At 44.0% G+C, this 13,491-nt stretch overlaps 1 protein-coding gene across 1 annotated transcript in view; it reads right to left on the bottom strand.

Moving 5' to 3' along the window:
- Positions 1-1,234: 1,234 nt before the first annotated feature.
- LOC106613609 (microtubule-associated protein 1S) overlaps positions 1,235-13,491 on the bottom strand; it is a 50,596-nt gene continuing 38,339 nt past the window's right edge. The window contains exons 5-7 of the mRNA XM_014216043.3: positions 10,118-13,427; positions 5,282-5,505; positions 1,235-5,167 (exon numbers count right to left, since the gene is read on the bottom strand). Coding sequence (XP_014071518.1) covers positions 5,012-5,167; positions 5,282-5,505; positions 10,118-13,427 — 3,690 coding nt within the window. The 3' untranslated portion in view covers positions 1,235-5,011. The remainder of the gene's footprint in view (positions 5,168-5,281; positions 5,506-10,117; positions 13,428-13,491) is intronic.

The raw sequence follows: 13,491 nt of genomic DNA, 5'->3' as shown, positions 1-13,491 counted from the left end.
GGATGGCAGGAAGCTTGTCCCCAGTGATGTATGGGGCCATACGCACTACTCTCTGTAGCGCCTTACGGTAGGATGCCGAGCAGTTGCCATACCAGGCGGAGATGCAACTGGTCAGGATGCTCTCGATGGTGCAGCTGTATAACCTTTTGAGGATCCAGGGACCCATGTCAAATCTTTTCAGTCGACTGTCTTTGGTGTGTTTGGACCATGATAGTTTTTTGGTGATGTGGACACCAAGGAACTTGAAACTCTCGACCCGCTCTACTACAGCCCCTTCGATGTTAAATGGGGGCCTGTTTGGCCCTCCTCCTGTAGTCCACGATCATCTCCTTTGTCTTGCTCACATTCAGGGAGAGGTTGTTGTCGACCTCCTCCCTATAGGCTGTCTCATCGTTGTCGGTGATCAGGCCTACCTCAATGTATAGCCTCAAAACATGGTTAAATCTATGATTTTGAAATCGTGGACAGTAAGTCCTCGCATCCATAGCTCGGTCTATGAATTTGAGAGTGATGAAATTCTCCAGCCCTATCCCTTCAGCTTTTTACCGAAACAGTGGCGGGTCGCCTGCTTTGCTATTGTTTCAACTGCTGACTGACCCTTTAAAAAGGTAAATTCAGATTGAGGTGACAAATGCAGTGTTTACTGTGATCTCGCGAATGCAGGAACATTGCCTTTAAAAGCCGCGAAGCCTATATCCCATGATCGGATTGAATCCTGGTGTGGTGATACTGATGGTTTGTTGGGACTGATGGTTTGTACAGTTATCAGTTATAGCTAGAAAGGAGTTCAGCTATGGACAGACGTGACTTTACGTAGCATGTTAGAACTAATGCAGCAGTGTTGTCCCAACACGACAACTAGATGGAGCTGTACTCCATCTAGCCACAACTGTAGAAACAGTCAGTCCTTACACTGTCCTCCAACGTGTTCTGATGGCAGCTCCGCCTCCAGGGCACTGGCAGAAACGAAAGTGATTGGTTGGATGAAAGCTCAGTGGGCAGAGCGACAGGTCAGTGGGTGGAGTTTACAGGTGAGTCAAATTATTATTATTTTTAAATAAAAGAAGGCAGGTTGGTGGTGGATGGACGGACGGCGTTAAACACAGGTTATGACAGACAAGATCGCCAGTTCGAATCCCAATACAGGTTGTTTTCCGACATAACTAATCACATTTCTAATCTACTGAAAAGAGTGGTGCCCTACCCCTACTGACGTAGTGGACTGTGAAAGGGATCAGAAGGTCACAGGTTTTTATTTTATTTTACCTTTATTTAAATAGGCAAGTCAGTTAAGAACAAAATTCTTATTTTCAATGACAGCCATATCCAAACCAGTGGGTTAATTGCCTTGTTCAGGGGCAGAACAACAGATTTTTACCTTGTCAGCTTGGGGATTCGATCTTGCAACCTTTCGGTTACAAGTCCAACGCTCTAACCACTAGGCTACCTGCCGCCCCAAGGTCACAGGTTCCAATCTTGACATTTGAAAGTCAGGGAAACACCAATTAAGCACACACACATTTATAAAAAGGGGTATATGTATTGAAAAAGAGAAAAAAAAACTAAAATTAGTGTTTCAATACTGAATCAATCCACCCTGTCATTATTCATGTAACCACCACACTCACGTGACACCGCTGAAACAGTCTAATGACATTTTTACAGACATTCATAGCGTTTCCTGGGTGAATTCCAGACACTTGCAAGGGATGTGTGAACCAACAACAGGTTATGTAAATAGACAAACATACATGTATAGGTGCAAGGGAAAAGAGGTGTGTGTAAGTATGAAAAATATAGCACCAAAAACTGAAATATAAAGGCTTTAAAGAAACGATATACCATCTCCCAAAATGTGCTGTTCAATTTGGTTGCCAAAAACCAATAGAACATATAAATCTCAATGGGTTTAGTTATGTTGCGGCGTGATTTACAGATATGAACACCTATGTTCATGCAAAGTGCTACGGTCAGTTTTAAATTGTGACTGAAGCGCAGGGGTGCCTCAGACTTCGACAAGAGGTTTCTCATTCACTGAGTTTTATTAGAATGGGGGTGGGATGGAAACAGAGAAACACAGGACCATTCTTTGGGGGAAAAAAATGTTTTGTTTGTTTTTTTAAGAGCATCATTTCTATTGATTCCAATGAGCCAAATATACCACTGAACATGGCTGTCAAAATATTGAGACAAGGAGGGAGAATCAATAGGTGGTAGTAGACATTCTGGGACACGGCTTTGAGAACAAAGCCAAGTCATGTTATGAACAGCAGCGGGCGTAAGAGACACACCATATCCAAACCAATGCATTGAGTCCAGAATCTGATATATCGAATGTTGTGATATATGGTGCACACAAATACAGACATGATGGATTGTCAAAAGTTAAGATTAGTACGAGATATTACTTAACTCCACTAGTGTGAAATAGCTATCCAAATAAGTGATCAGTGTCATGCAATCCACTTTCAATCCTTTTTGCTCAGACTTATAGCTAGTACCAAAAAACATGCTGCCGTTTCACACTCTTCCATGTGACAACGTGAGCTCGGTTCCACTTACTCTGTCCGGCCATTGGCTAATGATATCATGCGAGTAGCCTGTTGCTAATGAAATGACAGTAAGTGAAAGTAGCCACACCACATGATTGATATACAGAAAACTCAATTTAGAAAAACAAAAATATAATTGCTAATGAATTGATAAAAGAAAAACAGATGACATTACATTTTTCTGGATGAAATAATTAGAATTATATGATCTGCCAACATGTGGCTGAACACACCCTTTTCACATGATATTTTCAAATGTACAAGGTGCTCTCAAAGAGCCATGGCATTTAATTCAATTGAAATTCGATTTTAACTTGTGAGAACTGCATGCTTGTACAACTCGGCATGGCCAAAAAAATATAATTTCAAGCGTAGTAAAAAAAACAAAAAACAAGTACATTTCTCTAAGAATAACAGTTATTTAACCCAAGTGAAAAGAAAGTTTAAAATCCTTTCATATCCCTTCTCCTTGAATAAAATGAAAATATCCTTTGTAACAAAGAGCAATATAACACAACGAGTGCTTGGTCTGCAAGCAAAGTGGTGGGCATAGTAGTGCAAGCAGTGCTGGCATGCATTTGGACTCAATCTGCTTTGATAGGAGGCTAAAAGCGTCGACATTCACAGATAACGTAATTTACATTCGACTGCAATTAAACAGAAACACAAGCGATTGCTGATATAACTGACTTTGCGTTCTTGTTAAAAATCTTATGTTTAGCATTTACTTTAGTTCACAATAATAACCACTCTGTGATAAATGGAATGTACTGTCTTGCAAAGTATTGCTAATGACTTCCCCATTAGCATCTCTCATTTTGTGAATCCCTCTTCAGTGAAGCTTACCCTCTGGCGCGTGTGCCATTCAGTGGTCCCGTTGATATGGCATATTTAAGAAACAAGGTCCGAGGAGGTGTGGTATATGGCTAATATACCACGGCTAAGGGCTGTTCTTACGCACGACGAAACACAGAGTGCCTAGATACAGCCATTAGCTGTAGTATATTGGCCTAATACCAAAAAACCCAGAGGTGCCTTAATGCTATTATAAACTGGTTACCAATGTAATTAGAACAGCAAAACTATTTTTTGTGGTCATACCTATGGTATTCGGTCTGATATACCACGGCTTTCGGAAAATCAGCATTCAGGACTCAACCCTCCCAGTTTATAATTACAATTAGAGGATGGTGGCATCATGCAGCTTCTCTATGATAAAAACAATTCTGGTCTTGAAGAGGGACTCAAATAGAGGTTTGGATACAGTTGGTGTATTAGTGTGGAAATATACTGTACTGTTAACACTTCATTCAAAGTGCATTTTTTCATGAAATAACTAGTCGGGTACTAAAACTGTAATTAAGTCATGTGAGTTGGTACATAAATGACTCAATTGTCTATTGCCTTCCATCTAAAACTACTTATGAGTATTTATTTTTAGTACAAATTATTACCAAGTATTTACCAAGCTATTTCATTTAAAAAGACACTGTCAAAAGTGTTTCCCACAGTATGTGCTCTAGATGAAGGGTTAAAGTGACTGATATGAATGTTACACAAAAATACTGCACATTTCATGATTTCGTGAAACATGGACTTCATTATTTTACCAACGCCAGTGTAATCCTTCTGTTCACATGCATACCATTACCTTCCAAGACATTGGCGATCTCCTTATAATGTTCATAGACCGCCTATGAAACTCAAAAGGGGATGTAGAAACATGTCGTCGTCCTTCAGTAAGTGCTGAGGTCTCTGCATGTCTACATGCGCACCAGGAGACAACAAAGGCCCCATCTTCACCTCCTCTCACACACCCTCTGCCTTTTTTAAGTTTTTGACAGACATCCTATTCTATTGTAACACTGATTCTCTCACTGCGGTCCCCTTGTCTGTGGAAATTGATAACTGTGCAAATGGGTGCAGGGCTAAATATACCTATGAAATGCTATACGGATTAAATGATTCATCGTTGAAGGAAGAACTCAGGAGTTCAGCCCCAAGGAGGCAGAGGGTTTCCTACAGCTGTCGACTAGTTTTCTCTGGGCTGTTGCGGATTTGGATCACAACTACCTGGCTGCTGATAAGAAGTGTGAGGAACTTCGATTAGTATTGCCAGTCTTCTAAGTCCACCTTACCTAGCATTCATAATGAACAACCTTTCTTCATGTTGGTAGACCAAAGACTCTTGGACATCTTCATGTTCTGCCTTCATTTCCATGGTATAGATGTACCCAGGCAAAGATGGGAGTGCTTGCTGGAGTCCGCTCTATATTAATAAGACTGAAAGGAGGAGAAAAGCCTGCTAATCCACCAGGCTATACTTGATGCATGCTAGGGTGGGAAACCGTCAGTTTAGAGGGGGGAAACGAGTCCATCACAGTTTAAGAGAAGATAAAGTGAGGGAGATACTTTGGTGGATAAGAGTGCAGGGATCTGAAGATTCGGCTTGTTCTCTCTCAGAACTCCACTTTACAGGCAGGGAAGGTCTCCTCTTGCATGGCCACAGTGCTGTTGCTGCCCAGCACGGTAATGCCCAGCTCCCCCTGCCTCTCGTGGGTCTCCTGGTACCACTCATGCATCGTCAGTGAGTCAAAAGTGGGGATCAGGGTCACCTGAGAGTGGAAAGGTAGACGGTAAATAAAAATGAGAGCATGAGTACATAGAAGTAGACAGACTTTTGTTGACGTACTACAAATACGGAAAATTAGAAATAAGAGGAGGGTGACCTGCACATCGGGCCAGGCCGTCTTCCCCTCCAGTAGGGCATCAAGAATAGGTCTCATGACAGACTCCTTCAGGTGCTCATTGCCACTGACGATGTAGCAGGAGGAGCGCAGGCGGCGGAAGAACTCCACGTCAATGGTGGTAGAGGCACAACCAGATGGGAGATAAGCCAGGTCCAAATAAACTGGGGCCCCTCCAACTGCACTGGCCTTATTGCCCACAGAACCTGTAGGACACAAAGCAGAGTTAGGCATAAAACACAATGTACACAAATTGTACAAAACATTAGGAACACATGCTCTTTTCATGACAGACTGACCAGGTGAAAGCTATGATCCCTTATTGATGTCACTTGTTAAATCCACTTCAATCAGTGTAGACGAGAAAGCTGTTCATTGACTACAGCTAGGCGTTCAACACCATCGTACCATCCAAGCTCATCATTAAGCTGGAGGCCCTGGGTCTCAACACTGCACAATCGGGTCCTGGACTTTGACGGGCCGCCACCCCAGGTGGGTAAGGTAGGAAACAACATCTCCACTTTGCTGACCCTCAACACTGGGGCCCCACAAGGGTGCGTGCTCAGCCCTCTCCTGTACTTCCTGTTCACCTATGACTGCGTGGCCATGCACGCCTCCAACTCAATCATCAAGTTTGCAGACGACACAACAGTAGTGGGCTTGACTACCAACAATGATGAGACAGTCTACAGGGAGGAGGTGAGGGCATTCGGAGTGTGGTGTCAGGAAAACAACCTTTCACTCAACTTCAATAATACAAGGGAGATGATTGTGGACTTTAGGAAACAGCAGAGGGAGCACCCCCCCATCCACATTGAAGGGACAACAGTGGAGAAGGTGGAAAGTTAAGTTCCTCGGCGTACACGTCACAGACAAACTGAAATGGTCCACCAACATAGACAGTTTGGTGAAGGCGCAACAGCGCCTCTTCAACCTCAGGAGGCTGAATAAATTTGGCTTGTCACCTAAAACCCTGACAAACTTTTACAGATGCACAATTGAGAGCATCCTGTCGGGCTGAATCACTGCCTAGTACAGCTACTGCACAGCCCTCAACCATAAGGCTCTCCAGGGGGTGGTGCGGTCTGCACAACCTATCACCGGGGGCAAACTATCTGCCCTCCAGGACACCTACATTACCCGATGTCACAGAAAGGCCAAAAAGATCATCAAGGACAACAATCACCCGAGCCACTGACTGTTCACCCCGCTACCATCCAGAAGGCAAAGTCAGTACAGGTGCATCAAAGCTGGGACAGAGAGACTGAAAAACAGCTTCTATCTCAAGGCCATCAGACTGTTAAACAGCCATCACTAGCACATTAGAGGCTGCAGCCTACATAGAGACTCACTAGTTACTTTAATCAATTTCACTTTAACCTGTTACGGCTAGGGGGCAGTATTGACACGGCTGGATAAAAAACGTACCCGATTTAATCTGGTTACTACTCCTGCCCAGTAACTAGAATATGCATATAATTGGCTTTGGATAGAAAACACCCTAAACTTTCTAAAACTGTTTGAATGGTGTCTGTGAGTATAACAGAACTCATATGGCAGGCCAAAACCTGAGAAGATTCCATGCAGGAAGTGGCCTGTGACAATTTCTTCCCCTTCTTGATTATCTCTATCCATTACAGGGGATCTCTGCTGTTACGTGACACTTCCTACGGCTCCCATGGGCTCTCAGAAGGCGGCAAAAAGCTGAATCGTGGCTTTGCAGGCTCTGGTTGAAAAAAAGTAGCGCGTTTGGGTAGTGGCTGGTTACAGTACTGTGAGACTCAGGCTCGTGCCCGCGTCGACAGAATGCTTTGTTTTCTTTCCTCTGTTTACCTAAACGCAGATTCCCGGTCGGAATATTATCGCTTTTTTACAAGAAAAATGGCATAAAAATGGATTTTAAACAGCGGTTGACATGCTTCGAAGTACGGTAATGGAATATTTAGAATTTTTTTGGTCACGAATTGCGCCATGCTAGTGACCCTTATTTACACTTCGGATAGTGTCTTGAACGCACGAACAAAACGCCGCTATTTGGATATAACGATGGATTATTTTGGACCAAACCAACATTTGTTATTGAAGTAGCAGTCCTGGGAGTGCATTCTGACGAAGAACACCAAAGGTAATCAAACTTTTGTAATAGTAAATCGGAGTTTGGTCAGGGCTAAACTTGGTGGGTGTCTAAATAGCTAGCCGTGATGGCTGGGCTATGTACTCAGAATATTGCAAAATGTGCTTTCACCGAAAAGCTATTTTAAAATCGGACACCTCGATTGCACAAACGAGTTCTGTATCTATAATTCTTAAAATAATTGTTATGTTTTTTGGGAACGTTTATCGTGAGTAATTTAGTAAATTCACCGGAGGTTTGCGGGGGGTATGCTAGTTCTGAACGTCACATGCTAATGTAAAAAGCTGGTTTTTGATATAAATATGAACTTGATTGAACAAAACATGCATGTATTGTATAACATAATGTCCTAGGTGTGACATCTGATGAAGATCATCAAAGGTTAGTGCTGCATTTAGCTGTCTTCTGTGTTTTTGTGACATTATATGCTAGCTTGAAAAATGGGTGTCTGATTATTTCTGGCTGGGTACTCTGCTGACATAATCTAATGTTTTGCTTTCGTTGTAAAGCCTTTTTGAAATCGGACAGTGTGGTTAGATTAACGAGAGTCTTGTCTTTAAAATGGTGTAAAATAGTCATATGTTTGAGAAATTGAAGTAATAGCATTTCTAAGGTATTTGAAAATCGTGCCACGGGATTACACTGGCTGTTGCGTAGGTGGGACGATTTCGTCCCGCCTAGCCCAGAGAGGTTAATAATGTTTACATATCTTACATTACTCATCTCATATGTATATACTGTATATTATACCACTTATTGCATCTTGCCTATGCCGCTCGGCCATTGCTTATCCATATATTTATACATTCTTATTTCATCCCTTGAGATTTGTGTGTATTAGGTAGTTGTTGGGGAATTGTTAGATTACTTGTTAGATATTACTGCACTGTCGGAAAGAGAAGCACAAGCATTTCGCTACACTCGCATTAACATCTGCTAACCATGTGTATGTGACAAATAAAATGTGATTTGATGAAGGGGAGGAGACCGGTTAAAGAAGGATTTTTAAGTCTTGAGACATGGATTGTGTATGTGTGCCATTAAGAGGGTGAATAGGCAAAACAAAAGATTTAGGCGCCTTTGAATGGGGTATAGTACTAGGTGCCAGGAGCACCGGTTTGTGTCAAGAACTACAACACTGTTGGGTTTTTCACGCGCAACAGTTTCCTGTGTATCAACAATGGACTACCCCCAAAGGACATCCAACCAACTTGACAACTGTGGGAAGCATTGGAGACATCATGGGCCAGCATCCCTGTGGAACGCTTTCGACACCTTGTAGAGTCCATGCCCTGACGAATTGAGGCTGTTCTGAGGGCAGAAGGAGGGTGAGGGGGGCAACTCAATATGTGACCGACCGGCTCGATTGTCTTATGTAGCAAAATTTGTAATGGATAAAAGTAAAAATCAGAGCTAGAAAATGGTATATCATACACTGCAGTTGAGGAACAATGGAAAAGTTATTCTGCATTGAAAGTTGATAAACTTGTTACCTCACTTTTGAGAAAATGGCCCTTGAATGTTTTGGTACAACTACTGGAGAGCTCTTCTTTGTCAACACCCATTCAGCATCATTCACACCCTCTTAAGCTTTAGCCCCACCCATCTCCTTAAGGATTCCCATGTGAGGCCATGTACTAAACAACCAAAGACTTCAAAACAATTGCTGGTTTATACTACATGTGTGTTGGTACATTTTATCTGGAGTGCCAGAGTGTTTTTTATTTAACCTTTATTTAACTAGTCAAGTCAGTTAAGAACAAACTCTTATTTACAATGACGGCCTACCGGGGAACAGGGTTAACTACCTTGTTCAGGGGCAGAACGACAGATTTTTACCTAGTCAGTTTAGGGATTTGATCCAGCAACCTTTCAGTTACTGGCCCAACGCTCTAACCACTAGGCTACCTGCCAGGTTCAATGATGTCTAGCTAACATTAGGCTATAACTAGCAATGCAAATGGCTCTGAGATACGAATAATATTACTACACAGATCATACACCTAATGTTAGCTAGCGAGCCAGTCAATGGTTGCCCTTAGTTTGAAGATGTAATCCGGAGACAGGTGCTTTATACAACAGCCTTCTGTGTTCTCTTTTGGACTACGTCGGCATATTTGCAATCAAACGGCAGAATTTTCTCCATCTCCTTAGCTATTATACTCCAATTCCACTCATTTCAAAACTCGGTCCTCCAGAAAGTGGAGAGCAACACTTACGCAGTTCTACTATGTGATATCTTCCAAAAAAGACATGTTAAAAAGGATTACCTACACATACTGACCGGCTCATGTTATAGACAGAAGTGTACTGCATGGCAGACCAATCCGAACTCATCTCTCGGCATGTCCAGCCCACTCATCTCCTGCTAGCAGGAAGGTTGCTAATTGTTTCCGTGGCTAAACCAACTAGACTCGTAATTTACCAATTTTATTCGTATTTAAGGCACATGAACGTTCACATGTTCTAGAAGGCATTTCTGCCAAAAAACACATTTTGAATAAAAAGTTCACATTCAAATGGCTCTCCTGTGAAGTAGTGACGCTTTACATACGCCTAGTTTCCTGAAAAGAGTCACATATCTGGAAGGAGTTCCTAATGCTTTGTAAATTGATTTTAGAAATCAAGTAATAAAAGATTATCAAATGTCATCGTTCTAAGTGTAAAACACGGTCTGTGCCTACCTGAAGAAGCTGACCTTGCAGTCCCAGGTCTAGAGCCATTAGTGGTATTGCGGGATGAAGGCCTTGTGTCAAGACTTGAGGTGATCTTCAACGTACCAGTTGTGCTGCCAGTCTTGGTCTTGCTGTTCAGAGTCGTACTGGTGGCTGACGTTAACCTGTGTGTGACCCCAGCTGATTTCTTGGTTTTTGTGGAGGTGCTCTTTGAGGTCTTGCTGGGAGCATCAGCCTCAGGGTCAGCCATGCAGGCACCGGGCTGGGGCGGCAAGGGTGGCAGGTCCTTCATTGGGGCTGGGGGAGGGTCCTGAGAGGAATGTTGAGCTCCCCTGTTGGAGGAGTGAGAGCTGGGATGGTCGTGTGGATGGTGGGGTGGGAAACTCCCAGAATCCTCATCAGAGTCCATGTCTGCAGTGATGGAGGGGCAGTCTTCAGTCCCTGGGGGTATGTCTGAATCTGTGGCTGTGTTGAGGGACTCACTAGCAGATGTGGGTGGAGTCTCCTGACCTTGTGGCGAATGTCGATCACTATGAATTACGCTTTGTGGCTTAGCTAGCTCCTGGGAGTGGTCGCTGTTCTCTGATAGTTCTCGCGGGCTACCTGTCGCTAGCCCCGGAGACAGATGCTGTTGGTTCTCTGGGGACTTCGGGTGCTTGAATTCACAAGGTGAGACCAGGCAGAGGTCAACATCATGGGGAACGTCGGGGAGAAGACCCTGAAATCCAGTAAGGCGTTCCTCTGAGCCATCCCCTGGCGGACGCATGTTATGACATGTCCTCAAAGGTAAGGACATCCCCATTTTGGGGTCAGGATCAGCAAAATGCCCATTCGAGTAGGACCTGTCCATATGGTCTCCCTTGAGTGACTCGTCAATAGATGGGAGCACCTGTTCAAAAGACACGGAAAGAGACTCATCAACTTCTGTCGAGTGTGGGGAACCGATTTCAGCAGGCATAGAGGTAATATTGGGGGAGACAGAGTCCGGCAGCATGAAGGGACTCAGTGTCAAAAGGCTTGATTGCTTCTCCTGGGACGATGTAGAGTTCTCTAGGTTCCCCCTCAAGGAGCCTACCTCAGAGTTCCTGCAAGAACCCATGACATGGCAGTCTTCAAACCCAAGGCTAGGCACCCTTCCCCCGAGACTACTGTCCTCACCAGAGCCCTGAGCATCCTCTTCAGGTGATTGGTGGAAAGGGGTATGCCCAGCACTATTAGGGGCTGAGTCAGCAGGGGAGACCAACTCTAAAGTCTTCTCATCTGAGCTGGCACATGCATCTTGTCCATTTCGCAGGGCCCCATCAAGAAGCCTGTATTCAGTTGGTGTGATATCAAAGTTCACACTGCGGTCACTTTTAGGAGTTTTGGCAAGAGGTGAAGTGGTTCCCAGGGCCTTCTCTGGATTTGGGAGTGTCTCCATGCAGCGGAACTTTTCTGGACTTTCCAAGATGTCGCCCTTCTCTGCATTTTCTCTTGATCCATTCTCTGTTTCAGGTTGCGCCATTCCTTCATTGTTAGCTATAGTGCTCACTACAACAGCCGTCTTTTTCTCCGACTCTCCATTTTCTGCTCTGAGCTTCTCGAATTCCGCTGTCATGTCTTCAGGCGTTGACATCTTAGAACGATCAGCATCCCCTTCAGAGGCTTTTTGATTCTCTGTCTTTTTACTCGTCTTTGACTTTCCCCCCTTGTTCAATGAGTCTTTCTTGGGGATTGCATCCTTCTTCAAAGTTCCATTCTTGCCTAAGGGCTTTTTTGCTTCTGCGTTTCCTAATGAAGGTCCAGCTGTCACTTTTTTGACATCCTTGCTGACAGGTTTTGTTGGTTTCTTCTCATCTTGCTTGATTTCCTTCTTGATCTCTTTCTTTGGATCAGGTTTGACATCTTTCTTTGGTTTTAGACCAAGAGGTTCTTTCTTAATTGGTTCTTTCTTTTTCTCCACATTCTCATCCTTTTTGGCAACACCTGCAGAGGCTTTCTCATCCCTCTTTTTGACTTCTTTTTTCTCATCCTTTAAAGGTTCTTTCTTTGTCATAAGCTTTTCAGGCTTTGGAAGTCTTTGTTTAGCATCCCCATCCTTCAATTTCGACTTCTCATCCCCTTCCTTCTTTTCTTTAGGAGCAATGTCACTTGGGCCCTTGGGCTTGGTCTTCACGTCTTGTTTCTTAATGTCCCCACGTCCAAGTTTGTCCTTCAGCAAGGCACTGCTAGGTCTTGAGTCCCTGGGAAGGGACTTAAGGCTCTCCCGACTCTCTGCGCGTTTCGGTTGTTTATCTGATTTGGATGCTTCAAGGTCCCTGAGGCTCACGGCGGGGTGTTTCAGGAATTCTAGATGCTTTACTTTGTCAAGTCCTTCAAGAATCTTGGCCTGTGGAGTACACCCAGGGAAGAGAACTCGAATGATCTTCTCTTGAGTACTGGCAGGATGCCACACCAATAGAGCACAGATGGAGACAAGGCAAGGCAGGGGTATCTCTGAGCCTTTCATGTTAGATTCATTGCCGGGCCAGTTCTTCATCAAAGCCTCAAGCTCTTTACTGCCTTTGACTGGGTTAAGAACATACAGCTCTAGACGACCGACTCCCATCTTCTGGAAAAGTATAACAGGCTCAATGGTGGGTCCATTTGAGCGACTAAGAGGCTCTGGATTGATTGTTAGCCTGTCAAGGTGCTGCAACGTGAGTGCCACCTGATCGCAGCTCCGCAGCTCTTTGGGATCACCCTCGAATGACTTCAATCTCTCTGGAGCATTAAGGAAAACTATGCCAATATCAGGGGAAATTAGATTTTTCATCCAGTCCTCATTGACCTGAGAGTCGGCAGACTGTTCATCCTCGAGTTCTACCACTTTCCTTTGGAGAAGACTGTTCACCCCTGGAAGATTGTCAGTACCGATGTGGGTGAGGAGCAGGGAGTCAACTCTGTCCAGATGTCTAACCAGTTTCCAGAAACAGGAGCGTGGATCGGACCCACCATTGACCAGGATGTTGAAACCGTTAACAGCAAAGAAGGCAGAGTCTCCTCTCCCACCTGGAAATACGTAGCAGCAGGGACGGGAGAGTTTGAGGAAGCCCACAGTACTGGGGGGCTCCAGCAGCTCAAAAGAAGACTGTAGCTCCAGGGACTCGGAGAGGTATTCTGTGAACTCTTGCAGACCTTCCATTTCAGGTAGCACTGATGGCAGGTTTGTTTTGATGTCAATGAAGTCTTGTAGGTTGTGCTTCTCCAACACTGAGTTCTTCCACACCCCAGTGTTAGGACAACTCAGTGTGAGGCTAGCTTTTTGTGTAGGGTCTGCCGAGCTCAATAACTCTCCAATCTATTCAAAAAGATAGAATGGTTTGATGTAAAATCACTTGACCAGCTTATTAATAATGCTTACA

Source organism: Salmo salar, chromosome 10 (genome assembly GCF_965601325.2).
Source record: "Salmo salar chromosome 10, fSalSal1, whole genome shotgun sequence".
In the NCBI taxonomy this organism is placed as follows: domain Eukaryota; kingdom Metazoa; phylum Chordata; class Actinopteri; order Salmoniformes; family Salmonidae; genus Salmo; species Salmo salar.
Note: the sequence above shows the minus strand (reverse complement) of the source record. Positions and strands in the feature narration are given on the sequence as shown.